The sequence below is a fragment of the Enhydra lutris genome, unplaced genomic scaffold (genome assembly GCF_002288905.1).
Source record: "Enhydra lutris kenyoni isolate GAN:26980312 unplaced genomic scaffold, ASM228890v2 scaffoldscaffold8, whole genome shotgun sequence".
Classification (NCBI taxonomy): Eukaryota; Metazoa; Chordata; class Mammalia; order Carnivora; family Mustelidae; genus Enhydra; species Enhydra lutris.
In genome coordinates, this window is record NW_019154092.1 from 1861348 (window position 1) to 1885603 (window position 24256).

A 24256-nucleotide genomic window follows, 5' to 3' on the forward strand; every position below is an offset into this window, starting at 1 on the left:
AATCACCAACGTGCCTAACGAGCACATAGTTATTTGGGTATGTTAAATTCAATATTCTGCAGCCACTAAAATCATTCATTAAAAACTGCAGTAAGAGTAAAATGTCCCTTCTCGAAGCAAGATACAAAATTACATAAACGTTGACTCACATAAAAATTAGGATTTTTTTCAATAGAGGACTGGCTAAGATGCTTGCCAGTCTTAGTCTAACAACTGTTAAGTCTGTTAGTTTAAGTCTAACAACAAAAGCATAATATTTAAGACAATCTAAGGAATCTCTAAAATTTACAAGAGAAAGGAACTCCCCTACACTCAGTTGCAAACTGAAGATCTGAAAGTTGGAAATAGAAGCTACGAAAGACTTAATTAATAGTTAATGAAGAGATGCTAACACTCCTCTGAAAAGTGCATCTTTTTTTTTTTTTTTAAAGATTTTTTTTATTTATTTGTCAGAGAGCGAGAGTGAGCACAGGCAGATAGAGTGGCAGGCAGAGGCAGAGGGAGAAGCAGGCTCACCGCCGAGCAAACAGCCCGATGTGGGACTCGATCCCAGGAGCCCAGGATCATAACCTGAGCCGAAGGCAGCCGCTTAACCAACTGAGCCACCCAGGCGTCCCTGAAAAGTGCATCTTAAAAACAATCATGAGTTTCCACTTTGCAGCCAGGTTTGTAAAAGAGGGGGAGCTGGAGACATTGCCAGGAGAATGGCTGAGTTCTGACAAATGGATAGTATCCAGAGACCTTCTAAGTACAGTAATAAATCAGATGCACATCCAAAGACGCTGAGAGATCTTTACAGATACACTGCATTGCAAAAAAGAAACAAGATCTAAAGAAGGCGAACATTTATAAAAATGTTATATACATTGTGACCTCAACACTGTGGTTTTAAAAAAATTATGTAACTTAAGAAACAACCTACAGTGGAAAGCTTTGGGGCCAAAAAAATAATGACTTGAGAGTCGTAGAGGGATGGGGTGTGGACATGAAGATAGGATGGGCTGCCTGGGGGGCCGGGAGGGCCACCTGAAGAATGGAGCTTCCTGTCGAATCCGATCTGGGGGTTCTGAAGCAGAGAGCCAGATGCAGAGGTTCTCAGGCAGAGTGACTTGGAGGGTTCAGGGAGGATGGAGTGGGCGAGCGCGGAGGACCCGGTATTCTGGGAACCGAGTCTGCCAGTGGTCCGACCAGGGAAGCCCAAGTCCTGTGCACGGCCGACCCACGCGCCCCGCTTCGGTCCCGGAAGCTGTGGCCCTGACGTCCATGAGCCGACCCAGGCGTGCGGAGAGACCGAGTGGCCCGCGGGCTCCCCACCGTGGGGGAAGCCTGCAGGCGAAAACCGTGGGCTGAACACCCAAGTTCAGGACAGACCGCGCTTGCGCACTGCTCTCCTCTTTAAGCCCGCCCCAGGGCCCGCCCCTCCCCGCGGGGCCCCGCCCCCAGGCCCTTCAACCCTCATAGGCTGGCTCCGAGGCCGCGTTCGGCAGGCCGGCCAATGGGAGCGCGGCGCGCCCCGCGGCACGTGCGCCCCCGCCCAGCCCAGTCGAGTGCGAGCGGGTCCAGCTCCGGGGCGCGGAGCGCGCGGGGAGGGAACGCGCGGGAGGGGCGGGGCACGGGGCGGAGCGCGGGCGGGGGTGCGCGCTGATTGGCCGACGCCGCGTTCCGAGGTCGTTAACGGCGGCGCGGCGGGGCCGCGGCTCCAAAACAAAGGGCAGGCGGCCCGCGGGGCGGCGGCGGGAGGATGCCTCGCGCCCTGCGGAGGCGCCAACGGCCGCAGCGCGTCCGGGGCCGCGCCGGCGCCGCCTGAGAGCCGAGCCCGCGCTGACTGGGGCCCGGGCCGGATGGGCGCTGCGGGCCGGGGCGCGGACCGCCGAGCGGCCGTGAGTACGGGCGGGCCTGGACACTGTTGCGCGGGCGGCTACTCTGTGGCGACCCGAGGCTCCTGCGACAGCGGGCGGGGCCCGGAGGCACCTGTTGGGCGTCCGGGCCGGCGGGCGGGGCGCGAGCGGGCCGCACCTGTGGATGTTTTTGTTCTGATTGGATTTTTTGTTGTTATTTGGCTCACTCCGTGTTGGAGCAGACCACAAAGCCTGATCTTTGATTTTTGCCCTCCTTTCTTCCTTCCCTTCCCTGCCTCCTTCCCACTTCAGCCACGAAAAAAATTTACAGAGAGAATGAACTAGATGCCTGCTGATAATGGGCTTTTCCCTCTTTAACAACAACAACAAAAAAAATGTTGCGACCCGGAGTGAAATGAGGACAAAAGAGGGTTCCTAGGAATGTTTATTAGAAGAGGGGGATGTTTTCGAGTTACCCACATAAAGATCGTGACTAAAATGAATTGTTCTCTGTATCAGTTCCCTGCTCGTAGCACTAGGCTTTTTTTTTTTTTTTTTTTTTTTTAAAGCACAGCTTGCAGGAACCATAGCTTGGGAAACCTGCTCAGTAGGGTCCCCCTCCCCCAGGCCTGCCTCTGATTGACATCTTTGATGTCCAGATAATGTGCTGAGTTCCAGGATGGGGCGGGGGGGGAAGGCTATAATTTCATTTTGCAAAGATAATGGCTTTGGAAGACCTCAGTTTCCCCACCCCCAAGCTTTTTTGTTCAGTTGCATTTCTTCTTCCTCTTTTTGGCCAGAACACACACTTTAACCTGTTGTTTCCTTTGCCAAGAATGTTATTCTTTCCACCCACCTCCCTCCTAAACTAAGCAAGCCTCAAGAGGAGGCTTACCTCCTCTGGGGAACTCTTCCAGGTGCCTCACCTGAGCAAGCCGGCTCTCTCCCACACCTGTGCACCCTCCAGCCTCTGCTCCGTTCTAGTAGATGAGTCCCTGCTCGGTGCCAGGAGCTGTGCTGGATGCTGGGGTGGTTGAGTTTTGTAATTGTGCGCTGATTCCCTCTTACCCCTAGCCCCGGGTTCTTGGGTGACAGTCATGGTACACTTGAGGAATGCTAATACTGAAGCTCTCCTGGACCCTGATGCTCCCTTCCCTTGCCATCTCACAGGGTTAGAGTGTCTTCTCCTTTCAGGAGAGGTAGGACCAGAGCGAAATCCTGTCCCACCACAGACCTGTAGCACAGAGTCTGGCTTCTGTTGGGCACTTAAGAAAAAAAATAGCTGAATAATCTTAATTACCAATCTGAGCAATAGCCTTTGCTTTTTCTTTTTTCTTTTTTCTTTTTTTTTTTTTTTAAGATTTCATCTTTAAGTAATCTCTACACTCAGTGTGGGGCTCCAGCTCACAACCCTGAGATCAAGAGCCACAGTCTGCACCGACTGAGCCAGCCAGGAGCCCCCATAACCTTTGCTTTTTAAACGAACTTCTTGTTTTGTAATAACTTTAGATTTCTGTGAAAGTTGCAAGGGTAGTCCAGACAGCCCTGGTATGCCCCATGCCCAGTGTTCCCCAGTGTTAACGACCCTCTGCTGTCATGGTGCCTTTGCCAACATGAGCAACTGACATGGAGACATTCTTGTAGCCTAAGTCCAGACATTAAATCTTACCATTTTGAAGCCTTGGAATGTGTAAACCTCTTTAGGTTGGAAGCAGCTTTCCTATAAAATCTCTTCCTGATTTTCCTGCCTGTCGTCCCTAAGTTTCACAAGGACCTAGTGTCAAGGGACAGAGAGTGGAGAGGGCGAGGGGCTTCCGTAGAGTTTGAATGTATCCCTCCGCACCCCCGGGAGACTGAGAAACTAGAATATGAAGAGGCAGTATTCTTAGTTATTCGGTAGCATATATAACCACTTCGCTCTAGAGAGCTGTTCTGACGTGGGGAGCTGGCAAAACCAATCCTCAGCCACTGGGGGTGCTTGAAATGCTGAGGTCAAGTTGCCAGTAGAATCTGCCTGGGTGGATTTAATGCCAGGAAGATATAAAATTGGCATTTCAAGAAGCTGCTTTGCCGAAGTTGAATAACACAGATTCTGTTAGCCTCAGAGCCCCGACACAAACATAAGAAAGGGAGGAAAGCCCTCTGGTTAACTAAGCCCATTTTGCCTATTTATTGCTATCACTTCTAATTTGTGAGGGCACGGCAGACTGCGTAATGACACCTGTCCTCAACTTGCTGGGTTTTTTATTTTTGCCTTTTCCATATGTTCTGTTAGAGCTAGGTGCCTGCTGTAACTTCAGTAGCGACTTACCTATGTTTGTAGAAAATATGAAAACTTTGAAAAAGAAAAAGGCAGCAGCAATGGAAATCTTCCTTTCAAACTCTTCATTTGAGGTTCATTTGGTTTTCCATCTGTAGAAAAGTAGTTAGATCTGCTAATCAGCGAAACCTCTAGGGAGTGGAAATCTTGACATGAGATTTCAGGGGAGGTTGGAGAAAGTTCTGAACAACCAAGACATAGAGGGCTAAGGGTTCTGGGGAGGACAGCAGAGGTTGGATTCAGGAAGGAAGTCCCTGTTCCTTCTGTGATAGAAACCCTCTGAAAAGCTGTCTGCTGGTGAGAGAGAGATGGAAATCCTGGAGCCAATACCGTGTCATCCCCACCCAGGGAACATCCCCTTAATCTGGCTCCTGAAGAGCCTCAGAACCAGGACTTCCCAGTGGGGAGATGCGCTCGCCATCCCTCTGTCCCGCTGTCCTATAACAATGACACGACCTCTTATGTGATTGTCTGGACCACCTTGTGAATCGCAATTTACCCTCATTTTACAGATAAGGCAACAGCTTGGCTTGCGGTTCCCTGGCCACCAAACACGGGGCACAGTTTGAGCCAAGCGCTGTTGCAGCTTTGTCCCCGCTCACCCCCAGCAGCCTGTCTCTTGGCAAACCTCCCCTCCTGGGTCCCTTGGGCTGTCACCTGGCTTCCCAGTGTTGGCACTCTCACCCTCAAGCACTGGCCCCCTTCGATTGCTTTTTGCATCTCTGGTTTTTCCTTCTCTTGCTCCAACACAGGCCTTCAAATGTTTGATTATGTCCTTATCCCACCGTGTGTCCTGCTTCCATCAGCCTTCTGGGTCCCACCCTTTCAAGTGAGAAGGGCAGTGGTGTGTGTGTAGCTAGCGCCTTGGTCTCTCCCCCTGTCAATAGCAAGCAAGCCAGTAAACTCTGCGAGGAAGTGTCCCTAGGCCCTGACTGTGGGGAACGTTGTTACTAGTGGGAGAAATAGAAAAGAATGTATTACAGGTTGTTGGAAAAGAAGGGCTCAGTGCAAACACATTAATTAGTCTTGTAGGAGACAGATGGTGGAGGCAGAACCTAAGCAGCGGGGAGGAGGGGTGAGGACCAGGACCTGGAGGGCAGAGGAGCTAGGCCATGAGGTGTTGAAGTTGCACAGACACCCCTGCCCAGATTCTGGAGAAGCTGTGGGGCTTCATCTGGGGCCAGACAGACAGGTGGTAGGACTGAGGAAATTTTCTTGCCCCTCCCAGTGGGTCCACGGATCACCAAGCCTGCAGTTCCTGAAATGTGTGGAGAAGAGCATTTCATCCTGTAATTCCAGTGAGAAGGCAGACCGTGCGCGTGAAGGGAAGCTGGTTCTGCCAAAGGCAAACTGGCCTGCCATTGCCCTTTGACGTGAATCCTTCCAGGCCTTTCCACACCTGCGCTTTGTGTGTGTGTGTGTGTGTGTGTGTGTGTGTGTGAGAGAGAGAGAGAGAGAGAGATAGAGAGTGAGTGAGTTTGAGTAGTTGGTACATACCTTCGGTATCAAAAATCTAAAGTCACCGGGACGCCTGGATGGCTGTTGGTTAAGCATCTCCTTTGGCTCAGGTCATGATCCCAGGGTTCTGGGATCAAGTCCCACATCAGGCTCCTTGCTCAATGGGGAGCCTGCTTCTTCCTCTGCCTGCCGCTCCCCCTGCTTGTGTGCTCTAATAAATAAATAAAATATTTTTTTTTAAATCTAAATTGTTCAAAAAGCAAATGGTGAAAAGGGAGTCACCTTCCCCGTGCTTCCTAGACCCCAGCTGAGGTCCAGGGGCGTGTGCCCAAGAGCGCTGACAGGTGTTACCAGATGGCTGCAGCACAGCCAGCCCTCGCCAGTGGTGATAGCAACTTCTTAAAAATTTTTGCCCATCTGCTAGGTTGTAAGACCTACCAGACTCCCTTTAATTTGCTTCGATGAGTGAAGTTCACACAGGTTCATGTGTCTGCAAGGCACAGCGGTCCAGCTTTGAATCCACTGCTTACTAGCTGTGCAACCTTGGCAGGTTGGTTAAGCTCTCTGGGCCCCAGTTTCCATATCTGCACAGTGGGACTCAGAAGAATCCCCACCTCCGAGGGTTGCTGCCAGTTCGTCTGGTTCTTGTGAAGTCTGCTACTTAGAATAGTGTTGGCCTGGGCGGGGGGTCTCTGCATAGCCCCCATGTTCCCTTTTCCATGGAAGATGTGGATGTCCCTGCCCGAGCCACCCACCCGGGGTCCTACTTCCACCATGAACTCTGGCTAAATGCTTTGTATGCCCCCCAGGAAGGAGGAGGAGGAAGTAGAGGGCTGGAACTGAGCCTGTCACCAGGTAGTGGCAGGGTGGGGAGGTGGCGTGGAGAGTAGGGAGAATGGGTGTCCCAGGGTGTGGGGCCCTCAGGAGCCTCCATGCCATCCCGGAAATGTCAGAGCTGCCTGGCTGGGGCTTTATTTCTCAATGTTTTTGTCTTTCGAAGTGTGGTAACAGCACCATATGGACATGGGCCTGATTCACGTTCTCTTAAAATAATTATGCGTGTTTATTTTAGGAGAGACATTTCTGGAATCCAGAATATTGTTTTTGCTCCAAAAAATTACCCCACAGTAATATCTTCTGTGGGGGTGGGGGGATGGTTGCTGCCCTCCAAACCCAGGGGAAACATAATGTCCTATAGTAAACATGATTCACAGGACCCATCGACCCTTCTCTGATTCACGGAGGCTCCTAACTCGCCAGTAGCTCTATGTTGTAAAAGCCCATTTTGCGCACTGGGTGCCTGAAAATTTGGCCGTGATCTTGCCAGTGCCCCAGCAGATACCCAGTTTAGAAGCCTAGTGGAACCACCACCCAAAACGCTTCTCCGGAACCACAAATCCAGGCCTGGCCGTTGCCCTGGCTGGGCCCCCTCTGCTGGGTGGCGACAGGGGTGGCAGTCAGGACAGGGACGGTGGAATGTGTATATGTAAGGCACACTCCTGCCTTGGAAGGGTTGGCCGTGAGTGCTGAGCATGGACAAGCCTCAGTAAAGGTGACAGGAGACTATGAGAAGGGCGGTTCCACAGAGACGGGCCTTCTGGACACTGGCCGCTCCTCAGGCTGAGGTCAGCTGGGGCGAAGGCCATCCTTGGAGGCCTGCAGTGGAAGGACACATAGCTGTGCCATTGAGCAATTCACGATAAACAGAAAAGCCTTGGTGAGTTGCCACTTTGAAAGGTGGTGTCCCATACAAAGGGAACTGCATGTGAGCTAAAAATAAGAGGTGTTACCCCCTTTATTATTATGAATAAAAGTGAACCCCCCCCTTTTTAAAGTAATCTCTCTACCCAGCATGGGGCTCGAACTCACAACTCCAAGATCAAGAATTACACACACTGCCAACTGAGCCAGCCAGGCACCCTGAAATCCCTTGTTTCAAGGCTAGAGGGAGTTTCTGGGAGTTTCTCTATTCAGTCACAAGGAGCAGTGTTTCTGCCCCTAAAGGGGCAGGACTCTCGAGACCTGACCAGGCAGCTCGTGAATAGTCTGAGATTCCTGTCTCTTGGCCCCTTTACCGCATACTTTTATTTTTTTATTTTTATTTTTATTTTTTTTAAAGATTCTATTTATTTATTTGTCAGAGAAAGAGAGAGAAAGCGCACAAGCAGGCAAGTGGGAGGCAGAGGGAGAAGCAGGCTCCGCCCAGAGCAAGGAGTCCCATGCAGGACTTGATCCCAGGATCCTGGGATCACGACCTGAGCCGAAGGCAGCGGCTTAATGGACTGAGCCACCCAGGCGTCCCTACCACATACTTTTAGAGTCTTCATTGAGGGAGTCTGAGGAAAGAAGGGACAAAACTGAAGACTCCTTTCAATAAAGGGGAAAGACTCAGGTGAAGGTGTGAAACCAGACTCAACATGAGTTCAGTAAAAAGTCAGGTCAGAGGGCTCCTGGCTGGCTCAGTTGGTAGAGCGTGGGACTCTCAGTCTCTGGGTTGTGAGTTCAGGTGTAGAGCCTACTTTAAAAAAAAAAAATTTTTTTTTTTTTTAAAGTTCTTTCCTTCCTTATGAGTCATCACCAAATTGTGGGGGGCGGAGGAGGTTGCATGTGTGGATTGACAGTACCTGTGTGGCCTGTGTGGGACATGGGGTGGGAGCTGGGCTGCTGTGGGTGGGATCCATCCAGACCCCCATCCCCATGACCTCAAAGATGGGAGGGATGCCAGGGTTCCGATTCAGAGTGCCCAATAGTTTGGGCAACAAATAAAACCCAATAGACTGTATCAGGGCTAATGTGATGGCTTGAAAAGGTTAAAGTTTTGGGAATCCCTGATAGGGAATATCTAATACAATCAGACTTCTTCAGAGGCTCCCTTAATCCTTGGTTGAGAAGACTTTGAGTGGAGAAAGAAACTGAGCTTCATTTTGGAAGACAGATGTGTAGGCGTCCGTGTGTGTCCCTTGTGTGGAACCTTCCTCTACGATATTCTTGCTGGCTGATTTTCTCTGTTGGGAAATGGGACAACCATTAATTTCTGTTTCTGGTATAAAATAGGACCCACCTTTTCCTTTTCCTACAGATGGGTATCCATAACGTCCAGCACCGTTTTAGGAAACCTCTCTCTCGCAGTGAGCTGCGATACCACTGTCATTGTATCTGGTGTCCATCTAGGCATAGGTCTGTTTCTAGGTTCTCTTTCGAGTCCTATCAGCCCATTTTCCTGTCCCCTGCCAGCACCGCTCTGCCCCCGTGACTGTGGAAAATGGCAGGACGGCTCTCTGTCAGACTTAGGTAGCAAACGTGTTTCCATCACGCTCTTCGAGAGTGCCCTCATGGTTTTGTTTTTTTTTTTTAAAGATTTTATTTATTTGAGAGAGAGACAGTGAGCGAGAGCATGAATGAGGAGAAGGTCAGAGAGAGAAGCAGACTCCCCGCGGAACTGGGAGCCCGATGCGGGACTCGATCCTGGGACTCCAGGATCATGACCTGAGCTGAAGGCAGTCGTCCAACCAACTGAGCCACCCAGGCGTCCCGCGCCCTCATGGTTTTGACCTTTGACAGGATGGGGCTCAAGACACACTACCCTAACATATGTCACCATGCATGTTGACTGTCTTAAGGTGGAGGAATTTGAGAAAATGACAGAAGGAAGGAGGTCATTCTGACCTCCCCCTTTGCCCTGATTCCCTGACACAGGTCATAAGACCCTCCTGGGAAAGGTGTCCTCCCTGTACGAGGAGGAGGGAAGACCTTCCTATCAGAGACAGAGAATTTGGGGCCAAGAATTCTGCACAACCTTATTAAACCTACCCTGTCTTTCTAGTTACTTCTTCACCACAGAATACCCCCTTGACCAAAGACCTCTGCCTTGTTCTTCACAAATAAATTCTTTGTCTAAGTGATAGAAAAGCTTCCTGCTCTGTTGCTATTGGTTCTTCATTCTCTTGTGGAAACATTCCATAAGATCTGTGTGCTTTTCTCCTGCTGATCTTTCTTTGCCAGTTTAATTTCCAGACCCAGCCAGGGACCCCGAGAGGGTTGAGGAAACCTTTATCCTCCCCTATAGACACTTTTAGGATAAATTTTAGAATCTAGTCTCGCTGCCTCTCACTGCCTCCCCTGGCTTGCATATGCACGTGTGTACAAACATGCGCGCGTGCGCACACACACACACACACACCCAACACATCTTACTGGATTTTTATTTGAATTGCATTTTTTAAAAAGATTTTGTTTATTTGACAGAAATCACAAGTAGGCAGAGAGGCAGGCACAGAGACAGGGGGAGGCAGGCTCCCTACCAAACAGAGAGCCCGATGTGGGGCTCGATCCCAGGACTCTGGGATCATGACCTGAGCCGAAGGCAGAGACTTTAACTCACTGAGCCACCCAAGCGCCCCGATTTGAATTGCATTTGATTTAAAAATTACTTCTGGGGTGGGGGGCGCCCGGCTGGCTCAGTCAGCAGACAGTGCCACTCTTTGATCTTGAAGTCATGAGTTTGAGCCCCACGTTGAGTGTAGAAATTACTTAAATAAAATTCACGTGTGTCTGGGTGGCTCTGTTGGTTAAGCATCCAACTCAGTTTCGGCTCAGATCATGATCATTTAGGGTCATGGGATCAAACCCTGCGTCGGGTTCTACTTTCAGCATGGAGTCTGCCTGAGATTCTCCCTCCTGCACAGCTTCTGCCCCTGTGCTCATGCTCTCTCTCTCTCAAATAAAATAAATACAATCTCTAAAAACAAATATAGTTAAAATAATAAAAATAAAAATCACTTTGGGGGGAATTCATATGTTTACAATATCTTCCGGTCCTGATCTTGGTTTATCTCCATTTATTTAGGTATTCCTTATTGTCCCTCAAAAATGTATGCTCTCTCTGTAAAGATGTTTCAGGTCTTTGAATTTATTCTTAGATACTTTGTACTGTAACACTGTTGCCTAAGTGTATATTTTTCTATTCTGATTTTTTTTAAGATTTTATTTATTTATTTATTTAAAGATTTTATTTATTTATTTGAGAGACCGAGATCACAAGTAGGCAGAGAGGCAGGCAGAGAGAGGAGGAAGCCGGCTCCCCGAGGAGCGGATAACCCGATGCAGGGCTCGATCCCAGGACCCTGGGATCATGACCAGAGCTGAAGGCAGAGGCTTTAACCCACTGAGCCACCCAGGTGCCCCCCGTCTTTTAAAAAAGATTTTATTTATAGATTTTATTTATTTATTTGACAGAGATCACAAGTAGGCAGAGAGGCAGGCAGAGAGAGGGGTGAAGCAGGCTCCCTGCTGAGCAGAGAGCCCAATATGGGGCTCAATCCCAGGACCCTGGGATCATGACCAGAGCTGAAGGCAGAGGCTTTAACCAACTGAGCCACCCAGGTGCCCCTCTGTTCTGATCTTTATGTCTTGTTGCCTTGTCTTGCAGAGCTGCCTGGGACTTGGGGAGAGGGGATAGGGCCGTGTGGAAATGGTGGTGTAGAGGCTCATTCCTGACCTCAAAGAGAAAGTTTTCTAAGTCTTACCAAGAGGCTGATGTTCATTGTGGGTTGTTCCGTTTTTATAGATGTCTTTTAACAGATAAGGAAGTTCCCTTATTTCCTTAGTCTGCGCAGAATGTTGCTAGAATTGCCAATGGATGTTAGATTTTGTCAAATGCTTTCTCTGCATCTATTGAGATAAACAGATTGAGAGAACAATAGGTGGTACATTGTATTAACTGTACTTCCTAACGTTAAATGATTTTGAATTCCTGTGATAAAGTCAACCTAATTGTATTTTATTATCCTTTTAAAATAGTATTAGATTCCATTTGGTAAACTGATTTTGGGTGTTTGCATCTTGGTTCATGAGAAGAAAATTACAGCGAATTTCGTTCTTGCACTCCCCTCATCGAGGTGTGGTATCAGGTCAAGCTAGCTGGCTCAGCCCCATTTCTTCAATGTTTATCAGATTGTTTGGGTTTGTTGTTTCTTCCTGAGTCCTATTTTTCAGTTATATTTCTTCTAAGAATTTATCTGTGTGATTTACGTTTTCAAATACATTCAGTTGATCACAACATCCTCTTACCCTATAAATCTCATCCAAAGAAAGTGATATCCCATTTCCATTTCTGCCAGGTTATTACTTCTATCCGATCTCTCCCTCCCACCTCTTTCCCCAAATCAGTGGAACAAAGCTTTATCAGTTTTATCTGTCTTTTCCAAGAACAAACTTTTGGCTTCGTTGATCCTCTCTTGCATGTTTTCCTTGCCTGTTACATTACATTTTTTCCTGTTTATTTCCTTCCCTATATTTTCTTTGTGTTGTTTCTCTGTTGCTTTTTTTTTTTTTTTTAAGATTTTATTTATTTATTTGACAGCAAGAGAGGGAATACAAGCAGGGGGAGTGGGAGAGGGAGAAGCAGGCTTCCCGTCAAGCAGGGAGCCTGATGTAGGGCTCAATCCCAGGACCCCGGGGTCATGACCTGAGGCAAAGGCAGACGTTTAACTGACTGAGCCACCCAGACACTCCTCTCTGTTACTTTTTTAACTTCTATTTTTAAAAATATATATTTTTAAAGATTTATTTATTTATTTGACAGAGAATGACTGCGAGAGAGGGAACACAAGCAGGGCGCAGAGAGAGAGGGAGAAGCAGACTTTCCGCTGAACAGGGAGCCCAGTGTGGGGCTTGATCCCAGGACCTGGCATCATGACCTGAGCCGAAGGCAGACGCTTAACAACTGAGCCACCCAGGCGCCCCTACTTTTTTTTTTCTTTTTTAAACTTTTAAAGATGGGTGTTTACTGTTGGTGAGAATGCAAGCCGATGTAGCCACTCTGGAAAACAGAATGGAGGTTCCTCAAAAAGTTGCAAATAGAGCTACCCTATGACCCAGCAATCACACTACTGGGTATTTACCCTAAAGATACAGATGTAGTGATCCAAAGGGACACATGCACCCCAATGTTTATAGCAGCAACATCCACAACAGCCAAACTGTGGAAAGAGCCCAGATGTCCATGGACAGATGAATGGGTAAAGAAGATGTGGTCTGTGTGTGTGTGTACATGCACACAATGGAATACTACTCAGCCATCGCAAAAAAACAGAAATTTTCTCATTTGCAATGATGTGGATAGAACTAAAGGGTATTATGCTAAGCGAAATAAGTCAGAGAAAGACAAATATTGTATGATCTCACTCATGTGGAATTTAATAAACAGGGATGCCTGGGTGGTTCAGTCAGTTAAGCATCTGCCTTCAGCTTGGGTCATGATCCCAGGGTCCTGGGATTGAGCCCCACGTTGGACTCCCTGTTCCACAGGAGCCGGCTTCTCCCTCTCCCACTCCCCCTGCTTGTACACCCTCTCTCTGTCTCTCTCCCTCTGTCAAATAAATAAATAAAATATTTTTTTTTAAAAAGGAGGGAAAGAAAACAGGATCATAGGGGAAGAGAGGAAAAGAAAACCAGATGAAATCAGAGAGGGAGCCAAACCATTAGAGACTCTTAATCATCAGAAACAAACTGAGGGCTGCTGGAGGGGAGATGGGTGAGGGGATGGGGTAACCGGGTGATGGGCATTAAGAAGGGCACGTGATGTAACGAACACTAGTATTATATAAGACTGATGAATCACTGAACTCTACCTCTGAAACTAATAATACACTATATGCTAATTAATTGAATTTAGATTTTAAAAAATTCTCTGAGGGAAAAAAAAGTCAACCTTAAAAAAAAAATCATCACAGCAATATTCCCTGTGTTGCCTTTTGACATCCACACCCACTTCAGCCCCCTCTAAACCCCCAGCATCCTCTAATCGGTTCCCCATTTCCATGATTTTGTCACTTCAAAAACATTCTACAAATGGGATAATACAGTATGTCACCTTTGGGGGGTTGACTTTTTCTTTTTTTTACTTAGCATAATCCTCTGAAGATTCCTTCAGGTCTTTGGGCTCCCTGCTCAGCAGGGAGTCTGCATTTCCCTCTCCTTTTCCCTCTCCCCCCAGCTTAGGCTCTCTCTCTCTCTCTCAAATAAATAAGTAAAATCTTAAAAAAAAAAAAAAGGGGTGTTTAGCTCATCATTTCAACCTATCATATTTTCTAGTCTACATCCTGTAAGATTATACATTTTCTTTTAAGTACTAGAAAGTAGTTATTTTATTATTGTTTAATAATATTAATAAAAAGATCTTTTAATTTCCATTCTTAGACCCATGAGTATATAGAAATACATTCCTTTCTCTCCTCAGATTATACTTTTTTAATATGAGAGAATAATTGACACACAATATCCTATTAGTTTTAACTGTAGATAATATTGATTGGGTATTTTTATATATTATGAAATGATCTCCACCATAAATCTAGTGTCCCCTGTCCCCATACAAAATCATTACAAAGTTACTGACTATATTCTCTATGCTGTACATTATATCCCCATGAATTCTTTATTTTGTGACTGGAAGTTCATACCCCTTAATCCCCTTCACCTACTTTGCCCATCCCCCCACCCTGTCCCCTCTGGTAACCCACCTTTGTTTTCTGTATCTGTGAATCTCTTTCTTTCTTTTTTTTTAAGATTTTTATTTATTTATTTGACAGAGATCACAAGCAGGCAGAGAGAGAGGAGGAAGCAGGCTCCCTGCCGAGCAGAGAGCCCGATGATGCAGGGCTCAATCCCAGGACCCTGGGATCATGACCTGAGCCGAAGGCAGAGGCTTTAACCCACTGAGCCACTCAGGCGCCCCTGTGAATCTCTTTCTGTTTTGTTTTTTCTTTCACTTTTTTGTTTAGATCCCACATACAAGTGCGGTCATATGGTGTTTGTCCCTCTCTGACTTCTTTCACCTAGTGTAGTACCGTTGACATTGAGCCGCGTACGATTTTGTGGTGAGATGACTGCGTGGTGTTCCACTGTGTATGGCCACATCTTTATCCATTCATCTATCAGTGGACACTTGGCTGCTTCCATCACTTCCCTTTTCTCCCCATCCTTGCCAACTTTTATTTTTTTTTGTCTCTTTGATAATAGCCAATCTGACAGGTGTGTGCTGATAAGTTATTGAAAAACCACAATAAAATGAAAACTAGTTTTGTATTTCCCAGATGATGAGTGATGCTGAGTCGTCATCTATCTTTTCATGTGTCTGTGGCCGTCCGGATGTCTTCTTTGGAAGAATGCCCATTAAAGTCCTCTGCCCATTTTTCTTTTAAAGTAGGCTGTGCACCCAACGTGGGGCTCGGGACTCACAAGCCCTAGATCAAGAGTTGCTCACTCTACCAACCGAGCCAGCCAGGCGCCCCCCCTGCCCATTTTTAACCAGGATGTTTGTTTTTAAATTGTGTGAAGTCCCTTGTATATTTTGGATATTAACCCCTTTTCAGACGTGTGATTTGCAAATATTTTCTCCCATTACACAGGTGGTCTTTTGTTTTGTTGATGGTTTCCTTTGCTGTGGAGAAGCTTTTTAGTTTGATGTAATCCCATTTGCTTATTTTTTCTTTTGTCGCCCTTATCTGGAGAGGTGGGTCCCAAAATCATACCACTAAGAATGAGGTCACAGAGCTTCCTGCCTATGGCTTCTTTGAGAGTTTAACAGTTTGGAGCCTTACTTTCAAGTCTTTAATCCATTCTGGATTTATTTTTGTGTACAACGTAAGACAGTGGTCCAGTTTCCTCCTTTTGCACCTAGCTGTCCAGTGCCCCCGGGGCCGTTTAGTGAAGAGACTCATCATATATTCTTACCACCATTGTCCTGGGTTGGCCGTACGTGTGTGAGTTTTGTTCTGGGCTCTCTAGTCATTCTTTTGATCTGTGTGTGTGTCTTTGCACGAGTACCACACTGCCTTGAGTTCTGTGGCTTTGTAGTATAGTCTGAAATTAGGGACTGTGATACCTCCAACTTTGTTCCTTTTTCTCTAAATTGCTTTGGCTATTGGAGTCTTTTGTGGTTTTATACATATCTTAGGATCCTTTGTTCTATGAAAAATGCCACTGGTATTTTGTCAGGTGTTGCGTTGAATCTCTAGATTGCTTTGGGTAGGATGAGAATTTTAAGTGTTCTTCCAATCCATGAGCACAGAACATCTTTCCATTTCTTTGTGTAGACATTTCTGCATTTCCAAGCATACAAAGATTTTTTTTTTTAAGATTTTATTTATTTATTTGACAGGGATCACAAGTAGGCAGAGAGGCAGGCAGAGAGGAGGAAGCAGGCTCCCTGCTGAGCAGAGAGCCCAATGCGGGGCTCGATCTCAGGACCCTGGGATCATGACTTGAGTTGAAGGCAGAGGCTTTAACCCACTGAGCCACCCAGGAGACCCCAAAGACTTTTCTTGTTAGGTTTTCTTACTGATTTCTAACTTAAGTGTATTGTGTTCAGAGAATATACTGTGTTTTAAGTTTGGGGAAGTTGGTTGAGACTTGTAGGGTGGGCTTTTGTAAATGTTTGCATGCTGTGCATGAATGTGGGTTCGGCAGTTCTTACAGCTTTCTCCATGTCTTTTAGGTAAAATTTGTTCGTCACATTTTGCATATCCTCTCTGCCCATAATCATTTGTGTTTGTTCTATCAGTCACTGAAAGGCATAGTAAAAGAGAAATGTATTTATACTATATATGCTATGTTTTAAGTATAATATAAATATGTAATAAGTATACCATATTTACACACTATAATCAGTGTTCCTATTCTTTTTTTTTTTTTTTTTTAAACAGAGCTTTATGCCCCGCATGGGGCTTCAACTCACGATCCTGAAATCAAAAGTCACGTGCTCAATGACTGAGCCAGCCAAGCACGCCCAGTAATCCTATTCTGATTGAAGATTTATTTCTTACTCCTTGCACTTATGTCAGTGTTTGATTTATATATTTTGAGGCTGTGTTATTAAGTGATAAGGTTTACACTTGCTATTTCTCTCCCTGCTATTTTTATCATTATGAAGTAATCCATTTTTCTATCTAGCAAAAGTCTTCCCTTAAATATTTATTTAAGGGAAGTGCTAATGTATTAATATTTTTTCATTTGCATATCATACTTTTTCTGTCCTTTAGCCACCTTTTTAAAAAATAATTTCAACACCCAACATGGGCCTCAAACCCACGACCCCAACATCGAGTCACTGCCCTACCGACTGAGCCAGCCAGATGCCCATTCCTTTTACTACTTCAATTTCTTTATTGTGAATCACATACATATAATACATAAGATAAATATATTGCCAGCAAATAATTATAAGCCTTATGTCTGTGTTGCCACCACCCAGGTTTCTAGCCTTATCTTTTAGCCACTATGTGTCCTTACTTTGAGGTATGTCTCTTGTAAATTAAGTCTAGGTGAGTTGTTGAACTCACAACTTCAAAATCAAGAGATACATGTTCCCTCAGCTGGGCCCCCCCTTTCTTGCGTCTTTTTAGACTGACATTTTATCATTCACTGATATGCCCCTTTGCAGGTTTGGAATTATACAGTTAGGTTTTGTTGTTCTAGAAATGTCATCAAAATCACAACATTTATCCTTACTTTCCCAGAATCTGAAGCTTAACCAATACTTATAGCTACTTTTTTGAATAATACAAGGACCCTAGAAAGTTTTCATCAGAGCTCTCACCCTGAGTTACTGTGCTTATGTATTACGGTGATATATTTTCTTTTTCTTTTATATTTTTAGGAGAGAACGGGGGTGGTTGGGGGGAGAGAATCTTAAGCAGACTCCATGCCCAGCGTGGAGCCTGAGACAAGGCTCAGTCTTACGACCCTGAGACTATGACCTGAGCAGAAATCAAGAGTCCGACACTTAACCAACTGAGCCACCCAAGCGCCCCACACAGTCCTATTTCTTCAAAGCTCTACAAGATACTGCTGTTCTGTTTACCCATGGACTTACCATCTTCTTCATTCCCATTCTTTTTTTTAGACTCTCACGTTTAGTGCTGTTTTTCTTTTGTCTGAAGCACATCCTTGCGCTTCCTCTAGTGATACTTCGCTGAAGTCAAACTTTTTAGTTGTCTGAAAACATCATTCCGGAATTCTTGAAAGATATTTTCACTGTATGTAGAATTCTGGAATAGCCATCATTGTCTTTCAGCACCTTAAAGGTACCTTTCCTGACTGCCTTCTGTGTTCTGTTGTTCTACTTAGGAAATTGTTCTGTTGAAAGGTAATTTTCCCTCCCATTCTGGATACTTCTAATACTTTTATTTCTCTTTCTTTGGTGTTCTACAGGTGCTCTGCCCCATTTTTCCTCTCACTTTACCATCCATCAGTCTAAATACGTGTGTGGGCCTTCACCGTCATTTGCAGGCAGTCAGGCCCCATTGATGTTGTGAATGCTTTCCCCTATGGTTTCATCTAACTGTTTATAGTTTCCATTCTTACAATGATTTTTTTTTTAATAGTTTGGGGTTTTTTGTGTGTGTTTGTTTATTTTAATTTTTTAAAATTTTTTTATTTATTTGACAAAGAGAGAGCCAGAGCAGGAACACAAGCAGGGGGAGCTGCAGAGGGAGAACCAGGCTTCCTGCCGAGCAGGGAGCCTGATGCGAGCCTTGATCCTGGGACCCTGGGATCATGACCTGAGCCTATCGCAGATGCCCAAGCGACTGAACCACCCAGGCACCCCTCATTCTTACATTTAGGTCTTGGATCCAGTTTGAGTTATTTTTTGTATATGGTGTTAAATAAGGGTCCAACCTCGTTTTTGTTTTGCATGTGGATATCCAGTTTTCCTAGTGCCGTTTGTTGAAAAGACTGCCCTTTCCCCACTGAATCATCTCGGTCCCCTTGTTGAAAATCAGTTGAGCATATAAAGGGTTTGTTTCTGGACTGATATGTAACTTCTTCACGATTAATTAAACTGGATCCCTCCTGCGTATTCATAAATGTCACAGTGCTTTGAGTCATTAATTCCAGGATTTGGGACAAGATGTGTGCTGTCCTGCTGCTGGCCTCACTCGGATGGGAGGCTTGTTGGCTGCTTTTTCCTTTATGTTTTCAGAAGTCACACACAGCCTAAAATGCACTAAATCAGATGTTTTTCTCAAATGATCTGGATGTAAAAGTAGTTCACTCGCCACTTCCAATGGCACCTAGAATGAAACCGTGACAAATAGTAAAGAATTCGATCTTCTGGGTCTGCCTCTCCCCACCCTGTTCCTGGGAACACACAATTCCCAGGCATCCCTCCTCGAAGTCTCTCGTTCCCTCCATAACCCTGTGCTTTGTCATGATTGGTTGACAGGTTGTGACGCTTTTCTCTCGTCCCAACTGTGTGGACAGTGCCACACGCCCTCCGAACGACGACGGCCCTTGCGTGCATCTTCCGCTGTTTTTCCTGTCAGAGGGCCCAGCAGAGCCGCCGGCCGTCCAGTGCCAGCCCTGAGCTGAGCGAGGAGCGCCCAGCCGAGATGGTGAAGATGACAAAATCCAAAACGTTCCAAGCTTATTTGCCAAACTGTCACCGAACCTACAGCTGTGTCCACTGCAGAGCCCACCTGGCCAACCACGATGAGCTGATCTCCAAGGCAAGTGGTTGGTGTCTAGGGAGCGATGGGCTCCCGGTCACCGTGATTGTACCTCCCTACCAGATGGACATTTGACCATCATGTGACTTCTGGGGTTGGTGGCATCCTAGGAGTCTAGGGCCTTCCGGGCAGCACTGATGAATGTTTTGTGCGTGATTGAGTGTCACTGACTGCTGTCTCGTTATCTCGGCGTGACTGCGGTGTTGGTGTGCCGTTGGGCGTGGTGTTGGCACAGGGGGTGGGTGTTGGAGGGCTAGGCAGCTGGGACAGAAAAGTCACAGAAAGCAAGATGAGTAGGTTATTTGTCAGAGCAGTAGAGTTCACATAAGACCAAGAAACACTGAAGGAGCAAAGGAAGTTTAGAAGATCTGTGGAAATAGTCCAATAATGAGGAAATTAAATGTTAACTCGGAATACTTAAGAAGAAAACAGGGTATCATGGGGGGATGGGAAAAATTGGATCTTTTAGAAAAATACCCATGAGGGAAGCTGTGAAGAGGGCCATCTTTGTCATTAGTCAGTGATGCCCCGGCCCGAGGGAGCCGTTCCTTGATGCAGGCGGGTCTCGTTATGAGAAGGCTCTGGTTTTATCTGTGGGCCGCCTCCGGCACCCCACCTGTTCCCAGGAAGTTTTATTGGGCCACAGCCACATTTGTGTGTTTCTACAGCACTGGTGGCTGCTGTTGGGCTGGCCAGAGCACCAGCATCCTTACCGCAGAGGCCGCGCAGCCCCCAGAGCTGAAAACATTTCTCAGCTGGCCCTCGTTTATGGAAGTTTTCAGACCTCCTGCTCTAGTCTGACTTCTGTCTCACCCCCAGCCACAGATCTGGCCACATCACGGATCTAACCCTGTTTAAAAAATAAGGATTTGTGGGGCGCCTTGGTGGGTCAGAGGGTTAAGCATCTGCCTTCAGCTCAGGTCATGATCCCAGGGTCCTGGGATCGAGCCCCGCATCAGGCTCTCTGCTCAGTGGGGAGCCTGCTTCCCCCTCTTTCTCTGCCTGCCTCTCTGCCTACTAGTGATCTCTGTCAAATAAATAAATAAATAATCTTAAAAAAAATTTTTTTTTAAATAAGGATTTATAGGGGTGCGGGGGGAGAATTTGAAGAGCAGGCAAGAGAATTAGGAAAATCGGTCTACAGAATTGAAGACTAATAAGGATGTGAGGGGAAGCCCATAACATGATTATTTGTTAAACTGGACATAAAGTAATATTCTTAATTTTGGAAAGCCACTGGAAAGGAAAACTCTTCTTAAGAAGCGTTTTTCTTTTTCTTTTTCTTTTTAAGTCTGAAAGCTGTATGTTTAGATCAAAACACCACTAGCCTCAGGCCAGGGTATGCGGCAGTAACAAAGAGCCCCCAAACCACAGGGGCTTAGTGGCTTAGCATGAGGGTCTCTGTATTGCTCCAGTGGATGTGTGTCCCCGGTCAGCAGGGGCCGCTGCCGTCTGTGCCCGTGCAAGGGACTGCGCGAACCAGCACAGTGCGGTGTTGTGTGCACGGGAGGCAGGGACAGATCTGCTTTCCCCTCCTCACCCCTGACTCCATTCCTTCTGCTTGTCTCTGTTAGTTGTGTGGCAAAAATGGTCTCTTTCTGGCCTATAAGATCATGGTTTTCCCTTTATCTTTTAAGATTTTATTTTTTCAAGAGTGTGAGAGAGAGGGAGAGCACAAGTAGGGGAAGGGGCAGAGGGAGAGAGAGAAGCAGGCTTCCCAGCAAGCGGGGAGCCCGATGTGCAACTTGATCCCAGGACCTCTGGATTGTGACCTGAGCCGAAGGCAGACACTTGATTGACTGAGCCACTCTGGTGCCCTGTGGTTTTCCCCTTAATTGAAGGGCCCCCACAACAAGGCGCGGCACAGCGTGTCATGGCTAGCTCTCCTTCACTTCCCAGTGTGACTCTCTCACCACACACGCTCGTGCCCAGCTGCTTCCGTCCCCTTCTTAATGTCTGCATGTGTCCTGGATGTGAGTGCCCTCGTTTGCTCACTTGTGTGGCTATCCACGTGTCCCATGCTTTTGCAATTGCAAATACTTACCAGTAACCAATCTTGTCACACATTTCCCTATGTGCTCCGGTTGGTTTGTCTTGACAGTGAATCCTTAGGAGTGGAGTGGCTGGTCACATAGCATGTGCCTCTTACTTTTACAGATACTGTCACCCTCTGCTCCATTCAACATTCCTCACAGTCTTTTGAATTCGTGCTGAGGTGGTAGGCAAAAAAAAAAAAAAAAAAAAAAACCCAAAACAAAAACAAACTAAAAAAACACTCAAAGAAGTTCTCTTCATTTGGTTATTTTTGAGGTCCCTGTGTTCCACTCAGTCATTTGGACCTGGCACCGAAGCAGACGAGCCCCCCATCTGTCTACGAGGGAACTCATATTCCCTTTTGTTGCTGAGAGTGCAGGGTGTGGGAGCTAAGTCTGGAACTGACCCGACTGTACCCCATCCTGCCTCCATTATCATCCCAGACTCCGTGGGTATGCTACAAGCTGTTCCTTGGCTTAAAGCACTTTCCTGGGGGAGATGTCACCGGAAGGTCCCTTCCTCCAAGGAAGGAGTCATCTTGGGATGTGGTTTTGCTTTCAGTTTCAATGGCAAAGCATGGGAATGTCCCCTCGCCCCTACTGTCTGACTGACGGGAGCTAGTCCAGCAGAGAGAATTGGGACACTGAGCGGCCCCTCTGGGGCTCTAGGAGCGCTTTGACTTCTGGGTCCTGTGTGGGGTCCGGGGTCCTGGAGGCCTGTGGTCAGCGCTCCTCCTGAGCGCTGCTCGAAATGCCCCACAAGGTGGCCCTTCCACCCACGTTGAAGTCCATGACCTGAAACAGTCTCTCCACCTTCATCCCTAAATGCCAGACTTTTCCTCTTACTGCAGTACATCTGTTAAAATTTTTTTCTTCTTTGCAGTCTTTTCAGGGAAGTCAGGGACGAGCCTACCTCTTCAATTCTGTGTGAGTACTACTGCCATTGGCCTTGTGGACATGGCTGTGTCCATGGTCCGATTACATTCAGTGTTCCTGTCCATCCATGCACGTGATTACGCAAAGCTGGACTGTGCAGAGTTCCTTGATGAGCTAGAATGATCCAGCGGTTTTGTTTTTGGTTTTTAAGATCTTATTTATTTGAGAGAGCATGAGCCTCGGGGGGAGGGCAGGGGCAGAGCAGGAGGGAAAAGCAGGCTCAGGAACCGGGAATCATGACTGAGCCACCCAGGTGCCCCTAGAATGACCCAGTGTTTTGATAGCTTAAGGAATTCTGCTCTCTTTAGTGTGAGAGTTTGCAGGAAGGGTGTGCTCTTACCTGAGACCCAGCTCCCACATGAGGCATGGTCTGTGACCCATTTGTGGTGGGTTTGATTTTTGACGGTGTTCTGTGCAGGACGGTGGTCATGGCCCCCGCAGCCGTCCCATCTTGGGATTCTGGAGAAATAAGTTGATCCTTCCCCCAAGGGCGGTGGTGGGCAGGGGCGGGGCCTCTGGTCTTCAGCAAGGTCCCGCCTGTTCCCCTGCAGGGTCAACGTGGGCTGTGGCCCGGCGGAGGAGAGGGTCCTTCTCACTGGGCTGCACGCGGTCGCAGACATCTACTGTGAAAACTGCAAAACCACGCTCGGGTGGAAATATGTGAGTACCCGTGCACTCCGGGCCCGCGGAGCCTGCGCCGACTCACCGCGGTACCGGAACACGCGTTACAGTCAGGAGCAAAATTTGCAAAGGAGTAAGACCTCCTGCCTGAAGTGTCCCGTGTTCTCGTTGTAGCATGTCTTTCTAGCCAATTGAAGGTGGAGGTCCTCACATGGTTGTACCCGCGCTCCCCTGACTCCCGGAGGTGGGACGTGGGTAACAGCCATGCTGGCTGGCGGGCATGAGGCCCTGCCCTCCGAGGGTCCTCTGGCAGGAGGGGAGTGGCCCACCCATGTAGGAGACACTCCCTGGTGGCTGGGGCGGCCCCCAGCAAGGCCTGGCCTCACTGGCCCACCTGGGGCTTGGCCCATAGGCAGCTTCTGCCCCCCGCTCCCTGATCCCGTTGTTCCCCACCCCTCCTGTTGGCTCCCAAGTCTGTCTCCTGTGCCCCCGACCACCACCAGCTGTGGCACCTGAGAGGTGCGTCTGGGTGTGGCTGGTGCCTGCCTGTTGTCCGCTACATTCATTCTGGCCATCTTGGTCAGGGCTGCCTGTGCTTCCTCTTTCTGGATTCCTGACTTCCTGTCCTCCACATTCCTCGACACACATGAGGAGACGCAGTCCCCGGTGTGGAGATGGGCTCCGAGAGGCCTGCATGTGCCCACACATACACCCTGCCAAGCCCCATTCCATTTCTACCTTCACTGCCCAGCCAAGGGCCTTCTCTCTCACTCCAGCATCTTAAATGACCCCCCGGTGCTGGCTATAGTGGCCTCCACTGGCCTTTTACCTGCAGTCCCTGCAAGCAGGCCCTCGCTCCCCTTCCTCCCTCCCGGATTGTCTTACGCATGGCAGATGCTCAGGGACAAACTTGAATTACCCTTTCCCTGTGAAATGGATCTGTAAGGTTAAGGACAAGTAGAGGTGGGCTGCCCTTCCCTGCCCAGGCTTGTCACCAAGACAGACCCCTCCCCTGGCCCTGGTCTGCGGAACAAGGGACACCTGGGGAGATTTGACCCCATATGCTTATTTTCTTTGCCAAGAGTGTAATGAAGTTGAAAAGTGAAGTCTATTCTGTCCTGAAACCTTCTTTCTACTTTTTTTTTTTTTTTCAAGGAACATGCCTTTGAAAGCAGTCAGAAATATAAGGAAGGAAAATTTATTATTGAGCTTGCCCACATGATCAAAGACAATGGTTGGGAGTAAAGTGAAAACTTCGTTCTCTTCTGAATACTAGTTTGTGGAAGAGACTGTAAGTGTAACGGAGACATAGGAGCACCCTGGATGGCCGTATTTCTTGAACTTGAACCTTGCGGCGGGCGGGCCTTTCCCGGCCGTTCCGGTGGTAAGGTGTCCCTCCAGCCTCTGTCCTGTTCACGTACATGGCTGTTTCTGAAATGTTTCAGTGACCTTTTTCCCAACTTCTCAAGTTCTAGAGACAGAATTAACCAATTGATGACTTATCTGTCTAGTTAATACCTTTTTTAAGCTATGCCTTTA

The 24256-nt window shown here is 47.4% G+C and overlaps 1 protein-coding gene across 3 annotated transcripts; it reads left to right on the top strand.

Moving 5' to 3' along the window:
- Nucleotides 1-1744: 1744 nt before the first annotated feature.
- LOC111142510 (yippee like 1) lies at nt 1745-24256 on the top strand. 3 transcript variants are annotated; one of them, XM_022495744.1, is made up of 5 exons: nt 1746-1880; nt 18845-19127; nt 22044-22087; nt 22648-22756; nt 23873-24256. In XM_022495744.1, exons 2-5 carry the CDS (start codon nt 19011-19013, stop codon nt 23960-23962), a joined length of 360 nt encoding a protein of 119 aa, XP_022351452.1. In that variant the 5' UTR covers nt 1746-1880; nt 18845-19010; the 3' UTR covers nt 23963-24256. The 3 variants fall into 3 exon arrangements, with proteins under 3 accessions (XP_022351449.1, XP_022351452.1, XP_022351450.1); XM_022495741.1 differs by lacking the exon at nt 23873-24256 and having other exon boundaries at nt 1745-1880; nt 22648-23868; XM_022495742.1 differs by lacking the exons at nt 1746-1880; nt 23873-24256 and adding an exon at nt 7902-8014 and having other exon boundaries at nt 22648-23868.

Bases quoted from the DNA above. Each gene is read 5' to 3' on its own strand.
- LOC111142510 (XM_022495741.1), top strand. From the start codon at position 19,011: ATGGTGAAGATGACAAAATCCAAAACGTTCCAAGCTTATTTGCCAAAC. The intron at 19,128-22,043 runs GCAAGTGGTTGG...TCTTCTTTGCAG, and splicing joins ACGATGAGCTGATCTCCAAG to TCTTTTCAGGGAAGTCAGGG. The intron at 22,088-22,647 runs GTGAGTACTACT...GTTCCCCTGCAG, and splicing joins GCCTACCTCTTCAATTCTGT to GGTCAACGTGGGCTGTGGCC.